Below are 23,159 nucleotides of genomic sequence, written 5' to 3'. Positions count from 1 at the left end.
AAAACGCCTTTTCATTCCCAGTCATCATCAGCCATTAAACCTTTCGAATCACCCAGGGTATATCCAACCCTTTTCAATGATGATATTTCAAACACCCTGACCCCAAAAAAACCACAAACCAAAAACGCCTCTATACCAATCCCGTTAAATCAAAACCAAACCAATCCAAAACCCCATTATCAATCCAATCAATCCTCCCTGCTCTCCTCACCAATGCCACCCAAACCAATACTCCTTCCAAAACCTCCCCTCTTCCCCAAGCCTCCATACCTCATCCTGAGCTCACGCTCATAGGGCGATGGGAGGACCGCTGATGGCGTGGTGGTGTAGCGATAACCACCAGGACCGCCACCGCGCGCTAATTTGGTTGGTGTGCTCATATCGGCACCGTCGCTATCGGGGTCGAACGGCTCCTCGTCAAACTCGCTCATGGGGCCCAGGTCGGGAGGTGTGGGCACGCGAGGGACCGTGGACGGCGCGGTGCGAGTTGACGCACGAAAGTTTGTTGCGCGAAGGATCGAAGGACGCTGCGCGACCGGTGCCGGCGCTGAGGCAGGTACGGCGGCGCGGCTACTCGCGAGAGTGTTGGTGTTTGGGTTAACGTTTTCACGGTCATGCGGGCGGATGCTGATGGGAATGCGGGACGACGCCGTCGAGATAGCAGGGGTCTCGGGGATAGGACGAGTACCACGCAAAGAAGACTTCTCCGGGTTAAAGGCAGCAGTCGACCGGGACGCGGTCTGGCTAGCAGCCAGGCGACCAAAAACAATGGAGCGGGGCGCAGGCTGGCTGGCAGCAAGGTGATCAGAACCAAATGAGCGAGTGGGAATCTGGCTGGGACCAGTCGAACGTGAAAGCTGCTGGCGAACACCGCGGCGGGCAGCAAGAGTGCTCTGACGGAAATCAAGACGAGGGATGGCGGACTCGGGAACAGCCTTCTGCTGCCAGTCACCCAGGATCTGACGGACGACACGCTTGTCATAACGATCCTTCATGCCGTCGGCCATGTGACGCTTGGACTTCTGCTGGAGAGCCTGCACTTCCCACTTCTCCATGGTCTGAGCACGAGTCTTCTCAGCGTCGTAGTCGACGGCGTCCTGCATGTTCTCGCGATGTTCGTCAAGGCGATCCTGCCACTTGTTGGTGTAAACCTCGAGCTCGGCATCAGCAGCGATGTTGTTGATATCCTCGTTGCGCTTGGCACTGTCGCGCCAGTGATCCAGACCATCGTTTATGTCAGCGCGCTTGTACTCGATGTTGATCTGATCGGCATCGGCCTTGGCGTCAAGAGCATCGGCGGCGGCGTCCTGCCACTTGTCGAGACAAGACTGAGCGAGATCGACCTTGTACTGGCGGCGGAATTGGCGAAGTCTGGACATCAGGCGATCACGGCGAGCCTGCTTGGCGTTGATGCGCCAATCCTCGAGCACACCCTTGACGAGAGAGCGCTTGCGGGACTTGTCAGCGACGCGCTTGCAGTAGGCACCACGGGCGCTGGTCTCCCTGAAACGCTCACGCCAGTAGTCCACAGCAGGCTTTCCGGTGCGGTAGAGGTTGACAAGATTAGCGTTCTGCCGCCCGATGTCTGCCTTCTCATGCGCCTTCTTCCAGGTGTTCAGAGCGCCAGCTTGAGTGTAGTACTCGTTGAGAGCGTCAGCATCATCTTCCTGACGGAGACGCTCATCCTGAGCCTTCCGAGCGGCCAAAAGCATAGTATTGAGGACATTTTTCTTGTTTTGAGTGTCATGACGGCGTTTGAGCCAAGCAAGCTTCTCCTCGTTGCTCCAGCGCTCCACAACCGCAATCTTGGTCTCGTGCTCATCACGCTCACGCCAGAGTTTGAGCTTCATCTCACGATCCCAGTGCTCAACATGCTCCTTGGCAGCAAAGGCATCAGCCTTCTCAGCCTGTGTCTTCTGGCCCTTCGAGACTTCTTTCCAGGTGTCGAGGACTTCCTGCTTCGTTTCAGCAGCCCTCTTCTGCTCTAACTCAATGAGACGACGGACCAGGGTGGCCTTCTCCCGCCAACGGTCCATGCCACGCTTCAACTGCTTGAGCTGCAGAAGACGCTGTCCAAGACGAGCCCGAACTTGCTGATCGTCCGCTTCTTCGCGCCAAATGCCAACAGCCTCGTCGAGGAGAACATGCTTGTCAACAGCAGCAGCGACCTCACCTTCCTCCTGGAGCTCTCTAGCTTTCTCAGACCAAGTAGCGAGCGCGTCCTTGGCGAGGCTGTTGGCGTAAACGTTGTCCGCCTGGCGCTCCTTAGTCTCCTTCAACATAAAGTTGACAGAGTTTTTCAAGAGTCGGCGGCACCTCCACTGATCAGCGACCTCCTTACGAACCTCGTTCTCGAGCGCAGCCTCACCCCATTTCTTTAGATAGTGATCAGCCTGAAACTTGCGGACCTTGTTTTCAACGCGGATATGCTCGTCGCGCCAGCCCTCAAACGCACGCTTCCTAACGAGATGCCTGCGGGCGACTGCGGTGCGATCCCGCTCCTGTTTGGCAGCAGCCTGCCAGCGAGCCAGAGCGTCACGGGCCGTGCAAATTTCGTAGACGCGGTTAGCTCTGCGCTCCATCTTGTCGACCCACTCCTTGTGCTCGCGACGCTTACGCGCGTCACGTGCAAAGCCGGCCTCCTCCTGCCAGACCTCGCACGCCTCGGTAAGAAGATCGTACATATCGAGCTTCTCAGAGAACTCCTTCTTCTCAGCAAGAGCGACCGCGGCGTCCTGCCACTCCGCGACGCAGGCATCAAGAAGGACATTGTCGTGCTTTTCGCGGATCGATTTGAGTTTGGCCTCAAGGTCATCGTAATCGACCTTGGGCAGCTCGGGACGGAAGGGAGCGGGAGCAGAAGACTGCTTGAAGGAAACAGGGCGGGAGGTGATACCATGCTTCTTCTGGAACATCTTGAGCTTGACCTCAAGGTCGTCATGGTCAGCCTTGGGGGGCTCAGGCTTGATAAGAGCCGGGGCTGGAGTCGGAGCCGCGGCAGAAACAGATGAAACAGTCGGGACGGAGGAAAGAGAACCGCGACGTGATTTGAGAATGGGGATGCCAGAGCGATGCGGTTTAGGCCTCACGGGCGTGCCTTGGCGGGGACCACCAACAACCTGAGACAGTGGCTTTTCGTAGAACTCGGCCGGGACCTTCAACCAGGGATGGTTGCTGAGACAAGAAGAGGTGGCAGAAGAAGCCGAGCTGCTTGAAGAGACCGGACGTCCATCAGGCAGCGAGGCATTGCTATGCCGCCGGCGGACGGACGGACGAACAGACTGAGGAGGAACAACGGCGACACTGGCATCCCAGGTGTCGGGAGAGCTAAAAGTGACAGAAGTGACAGAAGGAGCAGGTTTTTTATTGCGATTGTGCTTCTCGGCGAGCTCAACGATGTCAATGTTCCCTTCCTTGATGCAAGTGTAGTCGGCGAAGGCGTCAAGGTTGCCGATGGTCAGGTGCTGGAGAACGTTGCGGAACTTGTCGCCGATGGTGGCTCCAGTTCTCTCCCCACCAATCTTAAAGATGAGGCGAGAGATGTGCGGCGGAGCATTCTCAATATCGAAGCCGTAGCGCGGGAGAACTCGCTCGGCAGCAATGAACAAGGCGTTGGTAGCGAACTGTTCATGCTCCGGAAGAGTGGGTAAGATTTTCTCAGCGGCGCCAACAACGTCATTGACAATATCGAGTTCTGTGAGATGGTCAGCTGATGGGTTTCTGGACACGCCGCGTGATGGAAGCGATGCCGCGAGGCCATCACAAGCGGGAGTGGCGATGGAGGAGGGGAATGGGCTGGGAGGAGGGGAAGCGACGTACCGTGACCATCAATAGGTTCATTATAAATGCTGCCACCGGGGAAGGTAGAGGTGGTAGTGTCGGCCCTGCCATCTCTAGCGGGCTTGGGAGACGGCGTAAACATGTGTTCCTGGCAAAGAACAGGCTTCGAGGCATCCTAAACACGACGCGAGTTTGCCATGGTGTAACAAGGACAATGGTCCGTAGAACACGGGGTATACAGATTTTTGTGCAAAAAAAAAGCGATATTGAGCAAGTGCGTGACAAGCGGAATGCGCGAGTCAATACTGACGATGATGGCCGAAGCGTTGTTTGGTAGCAGCGATGGAGCGTGTTGCGATCCGATTCTGAACTTCGAGGTTCGCGGAAACAATGGGCGAGACGAAGGGCGACGGACGGGAGAGAGCTACCTTGAGCTAGCTCCGGAGCTCGACGCGCTCGCGGTGTCAGGTGGGTCAGGTGGGGCCACGCGTTCTTTCTTCTCTGGGTCCCGCTCTTTTGCTCTCCGGGGGCCCGCTATTTCCTTTCTGAGGGTCTCGCGTAAACTAACCGTGTGATCGGCTAGGCGCCCAAAGCGCGTCTTGGCGCGTGGCTTCGCGTGGTACTTGCGTGGCTTGCGCGTCTTGGCAGGTTTCCACCACCGGACATCCGGCTGTTGTCACGTGATTGATTCTTTCATGACGCACCGACCACATCTGGAACGAACATGTCGACGGGGCACATCTACTCTTGTGATGGGCTGAGATGAGAGCCTTGGAAATTGAATTGACTTGGTGTTCTTGGAGCCCAACTTCGGTCTTTCATTCCAACAAGTTCAATTCGGCTTCGACAAATTGGCAAGCCCCGAACTCGAGACAATGCAGCCGAAGCCACGGCCAATCCACAAGTTCGCCAAAGCTGTTGCGAAATGCTCTGCCGAGGTGAGCTTCCCTGGTTTTTCACTGTCTTATCAGTGAATGAAGCTCATAAACTGTTCCAGGCGACCGCCTACGGCCAATGCATCATGGCCGACTACAACTTTGTACATAGAGACAAGTGTGTCAAGGAGTTCATGAAGCTTAAGGACTGTTACCTGGTATGGCCCTCTTAGTTGATTTGAGCTTGTAATCGTAGTAAGCAGACCTCTTACACACAGCAGACAGCAGCCAAGGGGCTCAAATAGACACATCAATACAAACATACAAACAGAACCTTTTCTCATGTAGAACTCTATTTTCGACATAAATACCAACAGACAGATTGTCTGTATTCCGAACGGTTACACCTCTACCCACTACACCGAACATACAAACCTAGAAAACCACACCAGGATTAACCCTCTTTTCTGTCCCCTTGCCCCTCTTCACAACTTCAACAACCGCAACAAGAACGTCGCCTTATGCACTTCCTGCTCCTCCTCCGCAATTAACCCTTCCTCCTTCTCCTCCGGAATCTTCCCATCCACATGCGTCACCTCATGCTTATCCATCGGCCTCCTCAGCGCGCGCGCAATCATAGCGTGATGCGTCTCAAACACCTTCTCAATGCCCGTATTCTCCGGGTCGCTCAGTACGCGATACTCCATGCGGACATCATCAGTGGTCTGCAGGCCCGCCTTCTTCCGCAGGCGCTGCACACGGTTGATGATCTCACGCGCCAGGCCCTCCTCGGCCAGGCCGGGGTAGATCTCGGCGTCGAGGATGATGAGAACGTCGTTGTCGGTATTGGTCTCGAGGTTCTTGGATGCCTCGTCCTCCTTGAGGCCGCGCCTGACGACGAGGTCGCCGGCCTCAAGGGTGATACCGTCGACGACGAGCTTTCCGGTAAGCGAGTACTGATGCGCCTCCTCGCTGCTGACGTTGGGCAGTGCCTTCTTGACGCGGGCCATATCCTTCTTGAGCTTCTTGCCAAGAACGGGCCAGTCGGCGGTGACGGAGTACTGCACGCCATACTTGGCCTCGTCGGAGGTGAGCACCAGGTCGCGGACGTTGAGCTCCTCGGTGATGTACTTCTCGAGCGAGCGGATGTCCTCGAGGTACTGGGGGTCATGGTGGATGACGATGAGCGTCTTGAGCGGCTGCTTGAGGCCGATGTTTCGGCGCTCACGGGAGACGCGGGCCAGCTCGATGACCTTCTGCATGCGCTGCACACGCCGCTCGATGTCGGCGTTGAATAGCTCCTGCCGGATGGTCGGATACGGCAGGAAGTGCACGCTGCGCGGGTCCTCACCGCGGAGCTTCTCGGGGATGTGCGGCAGCAGCTTGAGGTAGATGGTTTCCGTGATGAACGGAGTAAAGGGGGCCAGGCCGCGGCACAGGGTGAACAGGACCTCGAAGAGGGTGTTAAGGGCGTGGAGGGTGTCGTCCAGACCGTTCTCACCCTTGAGGCGCTTGCGGTTAAAGCGGATGTACCAGTTGGTCGTATTGTCGATGAGCTCGAGCAGCTTCGGCACGACGGTGTAGAGACGGTAGCCTAAAATCATCATTAATTAGCCTGGTAACTTTCCTGCAATCTGCGTGGGAGTACTCACCGGCCATCTCGCCCTCAACAAACTTGAGCAGACTCTGGCAGCTGGCCAGAATCCACTTGTCCATGACATTGGTGTTCGACGACTCCATGGTCGGATCGAACACGTAGTCCACGTTCTCAACCTTCTTGAGCAGCGCCACTTGGCCCTCAAAGAACTTGTAGCTATTCCACAGCGGCAGCAGCACCTTGGCGACGACCTCCTTGACGCCAGACTCCATGAACTTAAGTGGCTCGGCGCGCACGACGGGCGAGTTGATCAGGTACAGACGCAGAGCGTCGGCACCGTACTTGGCCATGACGATGCTCGGGTCTGGGTAATTCTTGAGACGCTTCGACATCTTTTTGCCATCGCTGGCCAGAACGATGCCATTGACGACACAGTTCTTGAAGGGCGCGACACCGAACAGGTGCGTGCCGAGCACCAGCAGGGTGTAGAACCAACCACGGGTCTGGTCGAGACCCTCGGCGATGAAGTCACCAGGGAAGGCCTTCTCAAACTCCTCGCGGTTCTCGAACGGGTAGTGCTTGCTGGCGTACGGCATACTACCAGACTCAAACCAACAGTCAAAAACCTCAGGCACACGCTTGAGCACGCCCTTGCCCTTTTTGCTGGGGATGGTGATGTGGTCGATCTTGTCGCGGTGCAGGTCGGTGATCTCGCCCTCGTAGCCGCTGAGTTCCTTGAGCTCCTGGATGCTGCCGACGCAGACGATCTCCTCGCCGTCGTCGCTGACCCACAGTGGGATGGGCGTGCCCCAGTAGCGGTTGCGGGAGACGTTCCAGTCGCGCGCGTTAGCGATCCAGCTGGCGAAGCGCTTCTCCTTGACGAAGGACGGCACCCAGTGCGAGCCCTCGATGTTCTTGAGCATCTGGGGGATGATCTCGGGGATGCGCACGAACCACGAAGGCACGGCCTTGTAGATGAGCGGCTCGTCGGAGCGGTAGCACATCGGATACGAGTGCTTCAGCTGCGACTCGACCACCAGCCTGCCCGAGTTCCTCAGGTACTTGATGATCTCCTTGTCGGCCTTCTTGACGTGGAGACCAGCGAAATCGGACACCTTACTGGTGAAGTGGCCACTCTCGTCGACCGGGTCCGGAGGAGGGCGCTTCTCGCTGACGATGCCATACTGAACGGCGACGTTGTAATCATCCTCACCGAAAGCGGGGGCCTGGTGGACGATACCAGTACCGCTGTCGTCGGTAACGTAGGTGGCGTTGAGGACCTTGAAGGCAATGTCCTTGTACTCGTCGTAGAAGTAACGGAAGGGCGGCTCGTAGCGCCAACCCTCCATCTCCTTACCCTTATACCTCTGTAGGACCTGGAACTTGGCCTTCTTGGGATCCTTGTACAACGTAGTGAGGAGCTTCTCCAGCAGGATGTAGTTCCTGCCGGATTGCTCGTCGCGGATTTTGACGTACTCGAAGTCGGGGTGGGCAGCGAGGCCGGTATGCGAGGGGAGGGTCCACGGGGTGGTCGTCCAGGCAAGCAGGCTGGTCTCGGGGTCGTCAACCAGGGGGAAGGCCACGACGATGGCGGGGTCGGTGACGTCCTGGTAATTCTGGTTCGCCTCGAAGTTGCTCAGCGCGGTGTTGAGGGCGGTTGAGTAGGGCATGACACGGTAGCCACGGTAGACCTGACCCTTGTCGAAGAGCTGCTTGAACACCCACCACTCGGTCTCCATGAAGCTGGGGTCCATGGTCTGAGGGGTCAGCCAGTATTCTCTTCCAAGCTCTCCTGTACTCTAGACTCACCTTATAGTCATTGTCAAAGTCAATCCAGCGACCCAGCCGCTCAATGAAGCCCCTCCACTCCTCACGGTAGCGCATCACAATGCCCCTGCACTCGGCATTGTACCCAGCAAGACCGAGCTTTTCGACGGCCTGCTTGCCAGAGCAGCCCAGCTTCTTGTCAATCTCATGCTCAATCGGCAGACCATGAGTATCCCAGCCGAAGCGGCGCTCGACATGGAAGCCCTTCATGGACCAGTATCTCGGGATGATGTCCTTGATGGTCGAGGCAAGCAGGTGGCCGTAGTGCGGCAAGCCGGTCGCGAATGGAGGACCATCGTAGAAAACATAGTTGGGCCGGCCCTTGGACAGCTCGACCTGACGTTCAAACGCCTGAATCTCGCGCCATCTCTGGATGATGGCCTCCTCTTCCTTGGGGAAGTCGATCGACATGGTGACAGCTGAAATTTGCCTTTTTTGGCTCTTGTGAGACTCGAAGTTGGGATCCAGTCGACGTCCCGGCTAGTTGCTGGGCAGGAAACGGCAGTGGAGTCCCCTAAGTTATGCGGGTTCTTTGTATGTTATTTGGTGGCAGCAGTTGGGAACTTGCGCCGGGTCTGAGTCACTCTTCGCGGGCGCCGCAGACCTGGGGACCAAGAAATTTCAAGGTGCTTTTTGTGACTCGATCAACATCGGCTGCTCCCGCACAGGGAGGAGTGGCGGGGTAGCGGGGTCGACCTGTTACGCCGTATTGCGTATCGTACGGGACGGGAGTGTCGTATTGTACGTATTATACTGACTTCCCCGTAAGGGCCGTATGGAAGTAATTTACAGAAGTACCAGCCGTTGGGTCAGGCGCACGGGCCACTGCTGACTGCTTCGAGGACCGGAGAAAAATGTTAATGCGCCAAGGCCGTCTTACCAACATTACCGTGGCGGTCTCGTCCTGCCAACAGACGGCGAGGGCGGACTCAGGATATAAAGTTGGCCTCGACCAACATCTCAGCACAACGCAGACTTTGTTTTGCTAATCTCCAGTCATAATATGTCATCCTCGAGGCCCATGAGTCTGTCGAAGCAACAATCCTGAAGTCCGAGCTTTGAAGTGGGCTCATCTTTGCTCTTCACCATCACACCTGTCGTTGAAAATGTAGTGTAGGTATATAGACTCATAGTATCTTTCAACTATCAACAACGGGTATCCTCAAAGACAGTGCTATCATATGTCATCCATCTCGTCAGTCATATACATCGTCAACCAAAACATCCTCCATGAGGATGGGAGTCAAGACACCAGGCCTTGACCCATCCAGCCGTCGCATCCAGATTTGTAGCCAAGCTGAAAGATAACCAAAAAAAAAAAAAAAGTACTGTCGTCTTCATCACGTAATCAGCGTGATCATCCCTGTAACTCATGCCATTCATATCCCATCACCGATACTCGTCTCCCTTCCAAGGTAACTCCCTCTCCCTGAGAGTGGTACATGTCAAATACCCCAGCCCAGCGCCCCCTCCCTGCCCACACATATCCAATTCCAGCCCGCTCCCCATCAGTGGCCTCACAATCTCCCTGGCCATCGCCTTCAGCTCCTCGATCCTCTTCTCAAACTTCCTCAAATTATCCCTGGTATACAGCTCTGGAGTCAACTTCAAAAACCGCTTACACTCATCATGCCCCAGGAACCCGTCCCGGCCTGACTTATCCGGCGGCTGCCCCAGCAGTCTGTAAGTCCTACCAAGCGTAGCAAGCGGGGAGACCGGCGGAGGAGGCGAATCGCTATCCTCGCCATTCCTATCCCCTCCACCACTTCCATGTTGCCTGGCACGGCTCGACCTACCATGACTACTTCCCCCGCTGCTACTCGTACTCCCGCCCCTTCCCCGAGTTCTCGATTGTTCCCTCGCCCGACTGCCATTCCCATTCACACCCGCTGCCGACGACCTTCCCGAGCCTCCAACGGCCGATGGCACTGGCGGGGGCGTTGTATTTTCCGCCAACCACTGCCTGAACAAGCTCACCGCCAACCAATCAATATAACTCGTCGCAGGCGTAACCTTCTCCCCCGTCCTTGTCGTCAGCGTCAATCTAAACAGCCTCGCCTCAATCCTCGACACAGTCTCCTCCAGCTCGTCAACCTTATCCTCAATAATGTCTACAACGCTCTCCGGCAGCGCGGCACGGATTGACCGTTCCCCAGCAGGCCACTGCCCGACCACGTGAATCAGCGCCTCCTGGAAAATGACCTTCGACCGGGCCATGTATCCCAGGCGGAGGTAGCTGATGGGGTACTTGGCGATTTGCTTCCAGAGACGGGACTGGAATTGGAGGAGATGGTGGTCCACGCGGGGGCCGACGACGCTGAGCGCGTCGTATTGGTCGGCGAGGGTCAGGAGGGACTTGCATTGAACGTAGGCATCGGCGATGTTCACGCCGTCAAGGACAGGAGGGTAGTTATACATGATGCGGAAGAGGTTGTCGTAGTCACGTAGTAAATCTTGCTCTTCTGGCGTTGGTGGTGGCAGAGCCGGCGCATGGTGCGTAGCGGACAGCGTAAGATTCGCAACGGAGCGGAAGAAGGAGTGGGAGTTCGACTTCCGATGGGAGTGTCTGCTCGACGAGTGTTGCGCTGATGATGAGCCTCTTCCATCCCCAAACAGAGAATTATTCGTCGCCGGCAGGCCACTGCTCTCCCCCGGATCCTTCTGCACCAACATCGGTACATCATTCTGTCCTGACCCCCAATCAAGCTCATACCTCCACCTCTTCTTCCCCTGCCCAAAACCGACCGCGCCAAACACACTTTCCTTATGCTCCTCAACCCTCGCAAGCTCATCTCCATTCCCACGCTCACTTTCCCGACTTTCCCTCCCGGCTCCCGGCGCAGGCAGTTCCGGAATTTGCTGCGCTCTAGACCACTCACTACTCGTACTCGCCTCAAAGAACCCCGAGCACCTAGTGAGGATATGCCGATGCAAAAGGTACCGATTCTCATGGCCGGACGGGACCCTCACAATAATCTCGACGTCGCCCGTGTTGCTAAAGATGGGGAACTCGTTCTGTGGCGCGAAAGAGCTGCCGCCGGCGTGCGAGCGGTTATAGCGCCGCGCGCGGGATGAGCTGTACGTGTCGTCGCGGTCGCGGCGATGGTGAGAGGTAGAGGGGACGCCGACGACAGAGGCTGCGCCGCGGAGGGCGAGTTGTTGGCCGTCACCGGCGCTGGGAGTGTACTGAGATACCATGGTAACAGTGATGATGCTGGTGTGTGGGCGGGACGCCCACCAGCGATTGTGTTGTTTTTCTGTCGCGATGTGTGTGGGCGACGTAAAAAAAATATGTGTCGCGACTCCTCTTAGATACCGGTGACAACCTGTACGACCAGCAACAATGATGCAATGCTGGTTGCCTCAGTCCCCGTCTTCTCCTCTTGCGACTCACACCCGGAACCGATAGAAGGTAATGAATGAGAGGGCTGGTATCTTGCCGGCCGGAATGGGATGCTTGCCAGCTGGTGTCTGGCCGTCAAGAGTTGCAGGATCGCTTCGTTACTCGGCTAATAGCTGATGGCTGCACACAGCGATAGAATGTGATGTGATGAGAAGTTCACAACATCTTCCCTCTAAACAAAAAGCAACTCTGCAACAAAATAACCAAGTTCCTCTGTCGATAGCACAGCCGAATAAGAGCTTCAAGATATGTAAAAAGCTCCAAGAGCCGTTCAGGAGGGGGCAAAAACTAAAGGAGAAGAAAAAAAGATCACCAACGCCCCCTCACCCTCTTGCAAATCAGGAGCCGTCGCAACAAATCTAACTCGGCTGTCGTGGACGCGGCCTTTGGGCGAGGCTGTGTTCGAAGGTACCTCAGTTAAGTTTCTTTTTTCCCGGCTGCCCTTCAGCCAGTCGCGGTGTGTGGGTATGTGGATTATGGTAAACGGGAGGTAACCTCTGTGACCTCTGCCACCACCCACTTTTCTTGTCTAGAGAGAGCAGAATGCGCGTGTGGTGACTGGAGTGAGTGGTGTTGTGGGGTTTTTACTTCCGTTGCCACCACTGGGAGAAAAGCTCCCCCCTCCCCCAAAGAAAGTCAAGGGCTTGGCTTTTTAGCTTCGTTCGCTCGCGTGCAGTTCGCGTGCAGTTGCAAGGTGTCCCAGCCGACAACAACGATTGGTGATCCAGAGACGACTGGGCCAGGTGGACAACCGTAGGTGAGCTAAACCAGCGAGACGGTGTAGGGCTAGACAAGGCAAGGCAGAAAGAATGGGGGATGGGTATGTAGCGTCGTGGAAAGGCGGACTTTGACGAGATGCAAAGAAAATCTCAGGAGTCAAAAGGCCTCGAGATCGAAACGGACTCGAGTCGAAGCATAAAGGGGACAAAAAGGATCCAAAACAAAGCAAAACAAAACAGCGCGATTCATTCATAGGGGTAACGAAAGCAGGGCAAAGCATAGCAAAGCAGGAACCATGTTACCCAACATCTATGTTGACTGCCTGCGCGACGACCTGCTTGAGCTGCATGTCGCGTCCCTCGCAGTCCCCATTCAAGATTCGGGTCGCGTCTTGCTCCGCACTCCAACCACCGCCCGACCGCTTCTTGATCCGGGACCCTGCTTTGATGTTTCTCCTTCCCTTTGTAGGTGTCCTTAATGCCTTCGCTCTCGAGTCCTACAAAAGGGACCATATGGCTTGGTTGGCTTGATTTTGTCCCATTTTTTTTACCTCCATCGATTGGCAATAAGCTTAGGGATTTTGAATGTTGGTGGGGGCGAAACTGCGGTCAATCCGATAAGACAAGATCACAAACGCAATTTCTAGGCCCCTTCTCCTTATCCGACCGAACATTCTGCATTCCGCTTGCGGTCATGTCTGTGGAATGCGATGCTGCCGTTCCTCCTTGCAGTTGTTACGGGCTGGCGAACAAAAGCGATCACGCCTGCCAAATGCCAAGCGCCAAGAAAATTTCGGCAGCCTTTGCCAGCAGACACCAACCGATACCAGCCGACAAACAAAAAGGCACCGAACGCGTCTCCACAGTCTTGGCAAACGGGTCCGCTGACAACCTCACTCAACACCCGCGGACTGAAACTCCGAGCTGACACACGTCGAAGCCAAGGGCTGGGTGACGAGAGATCATCCAGGTTTGCGCCGAAAGAAGTACGGGTTCTTAGATGAGGCAGGAATCCATCAACGGCCTCATTTTTACGTTGCCTCATTCCTTACTGGGACTTTTGGTACCCTGAGATTTAGATCTACGTGCAACCCTCTCATCTACAAGGGAGCTCACTTCACGAGGGTTACCAACATGTCTGAACCTGACAAAAACTATTTGATTCCGCTTCCGAGTGCTCAATACTGATAATGGTCCTATTGTTACAGTGTACACTTCCGCTGGAAAATACGGAAGAAAAGCAAAAACTCGAGAGAAAACGAGACGAAAAAAAAAATCAGAAACCGCATGCGAAATATCCCCGTAAAACACCCAGATACCAGGTTACCTTTTTTGTGTACGTCCTCTTCCGACAAAAGCCTCATATTTCCCGGATCCCGACGAAGCCTGAAACCTGTAAGAAGCAAGTAGGTGGAAAGTAGTAGATGAGGCGAAAGAAACGACAAACACTTCGCTAGCGCTAGCGTTACCGGTTCGTCGAATGCCATACTAGCCACCGGAAAGCTCAAAAGGTCCCGTTTGGAAAACAAGCACCCTTCCTGCATATGCCAGATTGTTGCCAAGCCGAAAAATTTCTCCCGTTTAGTTCATGTCGATGTCCACAGACGTGTTGGTAGTGGTAGCAGTGTCGTTGGAATGCGCGATCTTAGCAGTGGGTGACGCGTTCATAACGTCGGCGCCCTCAAAGACGGGAGGCGAAACCTTGAGGTTGCGCAGGGCGCCTTCGGGGGTACGGCTGACGAGACGGCCCTTGCGAAGGCTCTCATCGAAAAGGAAATACCCCTCGTTGGCTTCAACAAGGTACGACTCAAGACCGCGGCTCTGCAGGATAAGCTTGGCATTGGTGACGGGATAGTGGTTCTCGATGTAACGGGCCCAACCACGCGCCGCGTCCTGGATGGAAGGGCTCAGCCGGCTCCAGCCAATGCCAAGGTGGATGGTGAAGTCGTCAACAATAGGTTGGGAGAGCGAGTCCGAAGAGGAGGTCATGGGGTTGCTGATTTCACGGGAAGGGCTGCCAGAGCGCTGGCTGCCGTTGCTGTCGTTGGAGGCGCTGAGATCGAGACGTTGCGACTTGCAGCTGCGCAGAGACGGACGGGACTGGGCCAATTGCTGCTGGGCGCGGAGCGCGGCCTCGGTCTTTTGACCTTGTTGCTCGACAGCGCGCTCTTCGGCCCACGTGGCGGACCGAGAGCTAGTGCCGACGACATAGTCAGCATTGTTTGAAACCACTTTCTCAGGAGGGTCGAGGTTGATGGCAGCCTCGTCCCGAGTGCGCTTGCGGCCGGCGAGCACGGAGGTACGAATGAGCCGTGCGCCGCATGAGCTAGACTGGGAGAAGGAGAAGGGCTGGGCCTGGAAGAAGGGGTTGCCGCCAAACGAGACCTGGTGAGGTGCCTGCGGCTGCATGGCGAGGATCGGCGACGAAACGTAGACGCGGCCGAAGGACGCCATTTGGACGGGGAAAAACCTGCTTAGTGCTAGATGAGTACGAGACAGGATGTGTTAGATGTTTCGGTCAAAGGAAATGAGGTAGCACTGGGTTAGCAAACGCGAGTCGGTGTCAAGGTAGAGGTGAAGTGGGCAAGGTAGGGGAGATAGGTAGGCAATGGAGGTGAGAGAATGTCAATGGGGCTCAGGTGAGAAGTAGAAGGACGAGCGACGGGCTTGTGGCCGGGGAAGGACAAAGCAATTGGCCAGAAGAAGGGATTAGGATGAACGATTAGTGAGAAGGTATCGAGGATTGGCGACGAGGAGGTTGAGGATTGGAGGTGAGGTAACGAAGTCAGCGCGCGTTGATGACAGGTTGCGCAGGCCCTGGGTGTTGGCACACGGCAAGCCGCGAGACCAAGACGGCGTGTAAGTGGACGGTGGCTTTACGATGGGCGATGGAGGGTAGTGGCCGGCGATGGACCTAATATGCGCGAGGCAGGCAAGTTAGAAGGAGGAAGAAGGAATCGAAGAAAAAGGTGGATGGGTGGGAACGGGATGGATAAGAAAAATCTGGGGCAGAAAATCGTGGACGAAGCCCAGAAGAAAAAGAAGGGAGAGGAGCTAAAAGGGACGAAGCAGGGCTGCGCGGGCGAACGATCCAACGTGAGGCAGACGGCACAGGCCTGGGGGACCGCAGGCAACGGGAAGACCAGGCCAGCCGGCAGCGCGCGCGGTGCTGCTCCAGGATCTGGCTTGGGGACCTGCACGAGGCAGTGAAAAGAGGCGTCCCGTCGGGAAACGTGCCATCGCCTGCAAGCGCGATGTGCAACATCCCATTGGGTCTGGGCTGCTGTGGGGTCTGGGTTCCACTGCGTCCAATCTGATTGGCTTAACCTGACTTGCAGGCGGCGAGGGATCCACAGCGCCGTAAGCGGTTAGATCGGCTGTTGCCCCTTGGTTGCCCGCGAGCGACCGGCGACACCTGCCAGAGTTGCGTAACGCCGCGGTCGCGGCGGCTCCGGCCCACTCCCAACTGGCACCAGCTGAGGTTCGTGCACGATGTAACCCGGAGTGGGGCGCTTTGAATTCACCAATCGCGAGCGTGTATCTAGGGCAACCACATTGAAGCCTGAGGCAACAAGGCTGGAGTGGAGACGGATGATCCCGGGGCATCCACTCGTGGGCTAACTGGCTTCCGTGGAGCTCATCCCGCGCCCTGCGGCTCCAGTCCTTTTTCCGTATCACTCAGCGCTCAACAGACGAGATCCTCTGGATGAGAGGGGGTAATCCAGGGTAACCAGATCGCATCATCACAGCATCAGCCAAGCCCATGTGACCCGAGCTGCAATTTTCGGCTGAATGCTTGGTAATCGGCCGATGACGGAGGAAGCCCTCAACACCATGATATGAAAGAAGATACTCAGAGTAGCCACAGCTCATTAAGGGAGTTGGGGTTATGAATGGCTCCGTTGCTCACACACACCGGATAGGTCGCGTTTGGCCAGGTTTATCATGGTCAAGTGTTTCGATGCTCTAACGATACACCACCATTCCTCACTGCCGCTACCCTTTCACGCTTCTGTTGACCATGCTGACCAACTGAAGTGAAACCTGTGCGACATTGCCAACTCATGTTTCTGGCGTCACTTGTTCATACAGCATCCATTCGTCTGCATTTTCTATACCTCCATACAATCCCACGAACCCCGGAGTTTGCAGTCCTGCAGGACTAGTGCCTCTTCTACGTCCAGTTCCACGTCTGCGACGGCTTGTGGAGGGCGTCGCTTCAGGGTGCTGAGTCCCTCGCTGGACGGGAGCTGTGTATGCACCGCGTAGATGGTCTTGACGGTGACTCTCGGGCAAATTTCGCGGGGTTTGAGGATGCGATGAAGAGGGTATGTGATCGTTATAGATTCGAGGTTGGCCTGGAGTTCTATGGCGCGGTGTTGCCAACGAGGTTTCAGGCTCCTAGACGCTCTTGTTCAGCTTTTCGAGCTTTTTATCTACCGCTCACAATTGATTGTCTTACCCTTCCTAACCTCAAACCCATGTCGTTGTCTTCTGTGTCGGCGGAGGACTCGGACTGAACCTGCATGCTGTCAGATCTGACTTGAGCTACCAAAGAGAGACGTGTGCAGACATACATAACGCTCCAGACCGGCAACCGTTCTTCTTGAGAGGAAAGCTGAGCCGAGAGAAGCCCGACGACGTCGAGTAATAGGCATCTTTTCGCTGGGCAAGTCCGAGTCCGCACCATCCAGCCAGCGACGGGTCTGTCAAGATCAGCCGATGCATTCAACTTGTAGATTCTCTTGAATCAGGCTTACACGGGAAGCAGGAGGCGACAAAGACATAGCTTGGATTCGCCCTATCAAAAGCATCATTAGTAATAGTACTCTCGTTGTTTTCGGCCCCGAAATGCCTTACCTTTCCCTGCAGCATCATTACGTCGGCTACAAGCAGACGGTCGTCTAGATGAAGCGGTGATTGACGAGCCGGATATAACTGTCACATCTTCCACGTCATCCTGCGCAGCTTCAGGTGTGGCAGGAAGCGGGCCAGATTTCGTTCTCAGGGGCAGCTGTGTTGTTCCTAGTAACGGTTGTTGCTCGCCCGCATCCCCTCTTCCCTGACGTCCACGGCTTACCGTAGACTCTGGCTGGGATATGACAGAGATAACATCGTCATCGGGGATTCGAGTTGCAGCCAGTTGCAGCTCTGATGAGAGTGCATGGGTGTTGAGGTCCTCCACAGAGTGGGCGTGTCTCCTTCCAGCGTCTGCTACAACCGATGATTGCAGACAAGCAGGGCGAAAAGGAAGTGTCGCATTCCAGCTCCCTCGATCGACGACTCGAGATAGATCTTCGGATTCGCGAAGATACTTGCGGAAGCGGCGGCGATGTTCGGCCTCGATGACCTCGGCGGGGGTCATCGTGATGACTGTCGGCTTAAGGCGAAGCATTATGGCGATAGTGGTTGGCAACATCCATAGTCTGAAGTTGGTATACCCAAGACGTTGGATGTTGAGGGATAGGATGCCTGGAGTCCAAAGCACTCGACAATCTAGAAGGTAGTTGCTGCAAAATGAACTTGGGTGTGAGTCGAGAGTAGAAAAGGGTTTGATGTTACTGAGAGAGCAGGGAAGGAACGAAGACTGAGTTGGATAGGAGAGACCAAATATCGTGGTTTCCAGTTTCAGTGGTTGGAGATAAAGCTTTTGGCCGATTCATTTGTTTTTAATCTTCATCCCTGGATGGTCTTCTGGGACAATGGGTAATGCATCCAACATCATAACAGACCTGGTGAAGAGAGCCCACAATAGCGGGCTGTTAACAAGCCTTTGTTCACAACTGGCATCAACATTACTTTGGGAAAGTGCACATACAGGTACATTCCATCGTTTGCTTTCCCAGTCAGGCCATATCCAATACAATTAAAGTGACTGTTAGCATATACCTGCCGTCAGCACAGAAACTCAAGATATGTATCTCAGTATCTGGAAGTTTCTATTGAATTATCCATAGCGCTAAACATGATTTACACAATCGGCCCCATATACTCTCCTACTGAGAAGTCACAGAGCCAGTTCCTTATCATTTCATGTCCTGGTTCTGGGTATCTTTGAGCCAAACCCTCACAGAGTTGACCCTGTCCAAGACAGCCGGAGGAATTTTCTTCAGCCAAGTTACCAAACCATCGTATACCAAGTAGCTTTGAATCATGGCTGTGACTGATGGTCCGGCTAAGTACAGATCAGAGTGCCACGGAGTCACTTCTCTTGTCCTACAAAAAGCCGTAGACAGAGGCTTCAAGAGTTTTGTCTCCTTCACAAAGCGACAAGCTCCTATTTCCAGGAATTGTAGCTGAAATACCGGACTCAAAATATAGAAGAATCCATCAAGGCGATCTGAGCAGACTACCTTTTTTGCTGAGATTAAGTGTTCTTGTCAAAGAAGCGTCTCTCCATCCAAGGGGCTTCTACTGGCTTAAGGTTAGCCCTGAGCTGGACCCTGAAAAATCCAAAGATTATCCAGAGCCACGACGACAACCAAAAGTCGCCACATCGATAGCCCAGCCTAATTTCCCTCTGTTGCCCTCAACTATAGTTGATTCTCGAAGATTTTCCTCGGTGCTCACAGCCACTTGCCCCTCAATCCTCTCCCGTCATACTGTGTACAGATGAGATGTCGCACAGTCCTTATCTCAGGTACCCTGCCTGCTAATTTCAGAGAAGAGTGACCTCATCAAACTGTCCCCACCATATCCGATCGCCAAGCCGGCACCGTCCATATCATAGATTCGCACTGTAACAGCACCTGGCGCCTTGAGTCTCGACGGTCCCTTAGATCCTCCGGTGATGGTTGATTGGCTTACATTCGTTCCACGTAAGGTCGCGGCCTCGACCTCCACCACGCAACCATCGACCGACCTTCACCATTTCCTCTGCCGTCATCATCTACAGCATCCTCCGAGCGTGTGCGCAGAGCCACGGCCGGCTTCCGATCGCTTATCATCCACCTGGGCCCCAATCCATCAAGCACTCAGTCCGTTACGGCCTTGCATTGGCATACCGACGAGGCCAGGTGTGAGTGCTGGATGCCCAACAGTCGTTAAGAGCACGCTTCACAGCACGATTGCGTATCCACTGCTGAACCGGCAGCCAACACAGCCAGCACAGCCCCTTCGAGACGAGCCCTGCTGCAGCGCATCTGTGACCTGAGCCTGCGACCAGCGACCCGCGAACGCGAAACAGTTCGGCCACTCACCGGTTCACCGACAGCAAGCCTGCGTTGCGTCATCCATCGTCCCCTTCTTCCGTATCTTGCTCTTGCTCTTGCTGTCCGTCGACTTGACCTTCTCTCTCGTTTCTGCCCGCCTCATGGCATCCTGACCGACTCTCTCTCGGGCTAGACTTGTTCCCATCCCCTGACTGCAACGTTGCAACCGAGACCGCATGCCCAGTTTAAACCATTGAGCGTTGCTCGACTCCATCTCGACCATTCACCCGCTCTCCTTTTGCCATCTCCCAAAAGTGACGTCGCCTCTGCCCTTGCGGGAGGCTCAGTTCATCCACCATGAACGGCGACCTCAGCCTCTCCCAGGCGCTGGGCGGCCTGCGAATCGCCAATCCCGACGATTCCCCTAACCGTTCGCAGGAGGCTCTGGTTACCACAGACGATTCCGCTGCGACCCAGTCGAACACTGCTGCTGCTCCTAATATCCAAGGGGGCACTATTCCGACTGCTCAATCCGACTCACAATCAGTAGCTCCTCACGAACCCGCCACGCAACAACAACAACAACAACAACAACAACAACAGCAACAACAACATCAACAACAACAACAGCATCAGCATCAGCAACAGACATATTCAGCGACTAATGAGTCTGCGGCAGCTCTTCTCAGAAATGCGCAGAGCAACCTAAACACCTCGACTCAGGGGTATGCGGGTCCTTCTCCTGAGCCTAGCCCCGGTCTCCAGCGGTACCGGTCGTACCGGGCTGGCCGGACCCAGGCCCCGGAGTCGGGGGTACCTCCTTCTGGACCCGGCCATCCGGGACAATACTACGATCAACAGCAAGGAGGTTACTATGGCGGGCCCAGACCCGATCATACCCGCACCTCGATGTACGGCATGCGACCCGACCCACGCGCTGACGAACACTATGCGTCCCGAGTCCCGCAAAGAGAGCCCAGCCGATCCTATCACTCTGGAAGACCGTGGCAAGAGCAGCAAGGACCCACTGACGGCACCATTCCGGCGCGCCGGAGCTCAAGAGGAGTTGGTACAGGAGGGAGCGCGGAGGGCGCCGGCTATCCTACCATCGCGGGAATCCCCATGGCTCCTCCTACCTTCCAGGATCCGCCGTTTGTTAGCAACAGCAGTGAGGAGTGGAAGGACAAGGGCGCTGCCGTCGCCATTAAGAAAGAGGTGGATGCCGAGGGTCGGACGATCATCCGCCATATCAAGAAGGGTGTCCGTGACTTTTCCTTTGGTCGCATTTTGGGCGAGGGCTCGTACAGTACGGTCTATCTTGCCACGGATAGGCAGACGCTGCGCGAGCATGCCATCAAGGTTCTCGATAAGAGGCACATCATCAAGGAGCAGAAGGTTAAATACGTCAACATCGAGAAGAACACGCTCAACCGGCTGACCGAGCATCCGGGCATCGTCCGGCTGTACTACACCTTCCAGGATGAGTCGTCGCTGTATTTCGTCCTGGACCTCTGCAATGGCGGCGAGCTGCTGAGCGTGCTGAAGAAGACGGGGACGTTCGATGTGGAGTGCACGCGGTTCTACGGCGCGCAGATCCTGGATGCCATCGAGTATATGCATTCCCGAGGAGTCATCCATCGCGACCTCAAGCCGGAGAACGTGCTCCTGGACGACCAGATGCATGTCAAGATTACGGATTTTGGCACGGCTAAGTTGCTCCCGGACCCCCGCGAACAACGCAACGACGACCCCTCCAGACAGTCTAACGGCTCGCGAGAGTCGGAGCGCAATGCCTCGTTTGTCGGCACAGCTGAATATGTGAGCCCCGAGTTGCTCATGAACAAGGAGGCGGGCAAGCCTTGCGACCTGTGGGCATTCGGGTGCATCATCTACCAGCTCCTTGCCGGCCGGCCGCCTTTTAAGGGTGCGACCGAATACCTTACATTCCAGAAGATCGTAAAGCTGGAATACGAGTTCCCCGCTGGGTTCCCGCCAGCCGCGCGCGACCTCGTTGAGCGGTGCCTGGTGCTCGACCCAAACCAGCGGCTGACGATCGAGCACATCAAGAACCATGAATTCTTTGAAGGCCAGACTTTCGGTAGGGAGCTGTGGCGCATGAAGGCGCCCCGGCTGCGGCCCTACATCCCCCCTCCCCAGGAACCTCACATTATCCAGCTTAATGGAACAGGAGGTAGCCAGAGCAAACCGGTCACCCCGAACAGCACGCGCGGACCACAGACGCAGACCGTGATGAGCCAATCGAACGGTTCGAGACCTGCCCGGATCATTACGGAGCTGCCCCCGCCGACGCAGCTCGACATCGAGTGGTCTCCCGTCCTTACGCGGGCCAATGAGCGCATCCTCAAGCTGGGAGATCTTATGGTGATTTCCTCGCCGATACCGAACAGCTCTCACGGACGCGACGGCGAAGGAGGCCACAAGAAGTTGTCGCGCTTCTTTGGCGGCAGCACAACCAAGAAGCGGCAACGCCTGGTGATGGTCACATCTAGCGGGCGCATCATCCTGTGTCCGGCCGGCGGCGAAGAGAAGAGGGCAAAGCAGGAGATCTCGCTGCTGGGTGCGGACTGCGTGTGGAGGACGCAGATCGATGCTAAGGGCCAGCCGGTGTGGTGTGTCGACACGGTGGGTGTTTCCCATGCCTTTTTACCCCCCCCTACCCCCTTTGGCCCCCGTTCCTCTTTCCATCCTCGGTCATCGTCATCTGGGATGCGAGGATTGCTTAGAATACGAGTGCTGACGCGATGACGGTTGTCCTAGAACGGCGTGCACTACACCTTTGAGGAGCCGAAAGGTGCCCATGCAACCAACAACAACAATTCCAACAACGCCGACGGCTCCAAGTTCTCCGTCGATGAGTGGATCGACGCGCTCGAGCGCTCCAAGGAACTTGCCATCTCCCAGAATGTCGCAGCCAGCGTCGCCGAGAACGGCTTCGGCGACATGTCCTCGTCCATGTCCAGTCCCGCAAGCACGATGCATGGGGTCGGCTCCTCTGGGGCACCGACTTTCTCGGCTGATGCGGCTGGTACGGGGTACACGATCAGTGATCGGGCCGGGAGAAACCAGTTGAGTAAGAGCCAGGCCAGTCTGGAGGACAGCTCGAGTATCAATGTGAAGAGGAACCGGTTTAGTAAGCGGCAAAGTAAGAATGGGTTGGGGGCGGCATTTTGACGGGAGGCTCGCCTCTGTTCGGCGAATAGGGAACTGAAGAGGCTTGAGGAGCGGGTTTGTGATGGACGGACAGGGTTTGCTGGACTCAATGGCAAGCTCGTCTTCTTTTTTTCCTTTTCTTTCTTTTATTTTGCTGATGAGGGAGTTCCCGCTCATATTCCATAGCCTCGTTGGTCTTATGGTCTGTCTTGGTTGGCTACAGCTGACTGCTTTGGACTGACCGTTTGGATTGGAGGCGAGAAGATCTGGATTGTCTTTTGAAGGAGAGCACAACACTTGAAAGTCACCAAACAAAGGTCCTTTACAGAGGAGCATTCATGGATGCAGGAGGAGGATTGGATTTCTTACTTGGAAGATGCTCTCATAGGACCATGCCGTTCAACCAGTTGGAGAGTAAGGGTTTTTTACTCTATTCAACTCTCATACTTGGGGATCAACCAATTGTCTTTGCTGGATGGGTGGATGGACGGAGCTAAGGCATTATAGCACTGAGCACAGTCACCATCAAGCGTCACAGTCACAGTCGTACAAGGACTAGAACTACAACCTCTACAAACCACACTACAACTACCCTCTCACCGAATACCTAGGTTACACGTACTACACACTTTTAAT

General features: G+C 55.5%; 5 protein-coding genes across 5 annotated transcripts; 1 reads left to right on the top strand and 4 right to left on the bottom strand.

Moving 5' to 3' along the window:
• Positions 1-188: 188 nt before the first annotated feature.
• Positions 189-8,490, bottom strand: CTHT_0007350 (regulator of V-ATPase-like protein; the record flags this gene model as incomplete). Its single annotated transcript, XM_006691203.1, has 6 exons — positions 189-3,694; positions 3,820-3,955; positions 4,349-4,450; positions 5,183-6,249; positions 6,308-8,009; positions 8,062-8,490. The coding sequence occupies 6 exons, from the start codon at positions 8,488-8,490 to the stop codon at positions 189-191; spliced, it is 6,942 nt and encodes a 2,313-aa protein (XP_006691266.1).
• Positions 8,491-9,468: 978 nt separating this feature from the next.
• CTHT_0007340 (uncharacterized protein) lies at positions 9,469-11,277 on the bottom strand (the record flags this gene model as incomplete). The annotated part of the gene is made up of 1 exon (XM_006691202.1): positions 9,469-11,277. The coding sequence occupies one exon, from the start codon at positions 11,275-11,277 to the stop codon at positions 9,469-9,471; it is 1,809 nt and encodes a 602-aa protein (XP_006691265.1).
• A 2,505-nt stretch (positions 11,278-13,782) lies between these two features.
• On the bottom strand, positions 13,783-14,655 carry CTHT_0007330 (uncharacterized protein; the record flags this gene model as incomplete). Its single annotated transcript, XM_006691201.1, has 1 exon — positions 13,783-14,655. One exon carries the CDS (start codon positions 14,653-14,655, stop codon positions 13,783-13,785), a length of 873 nt encoding a protein of 290 aa, XP_006691264.1.
• Positions 14,656-16,313: 1,658 nt separating this feature from the next.
• Positions 16,314-17,596, bottom strand: CTHT_0007320 (uncharacterized protein; the record flags this gene model as incomplete). The annotated part of the gene is made up of 6 exons (XM_006691200.1): positions 16,314-16,602; positions 16,674-16,723; positions 16,779-16,907; positions 16,962-17,002; positions 17,062-17,215; positions 17,282-17,596. The coding sequence occupies 6 exons, from the start codon at positions 17,594-17,596 to the stop codon at positions 16,314-16,316; spliced, it is 978 nt and encodes a 325-aa protein (XP_006691263.1).
• A 2,113-nt stretch (positions 17,597-19,709) lies between these two features.
• CTHT_0007310 (serine/threonine protein kinase-like protein) lies at positions 19,710-22,544 on the top strand (the record flags this gene model as incomplete). Its single annotated transcript, XM_006691199.1, has 2 exons — positions 19,710-21,995; positions 22,131-22,544. 2 exons carry the CDS (start codon positions 19,710-19,712, stop codon positions 22,542-22,544), a joined length of 2,700 nt encoding a protein of 899 aa, XP_006691262.1.
• Between the last annotated feature and the right edge of the window lie 615 nt (positions 22,545-23,159).

This window comes from Thermochaetoides thermophila, assembly GCF_000221225.1.
Source record: "Thermochaetoides thermophila DSM 1495 unplaced genomic scaffold scf7180000011806, whole genome shotgun sequence".
NCBI lineage: Eukaryota > Fungi > Ascomycota > Sordariomycetes > Sordariales > Chaetomiaceae > Thermochaetoides > Thermochaetoides thermophila.
This window is presented reverse-complemented; position numbering and strand designations above follow the sequence as displayed.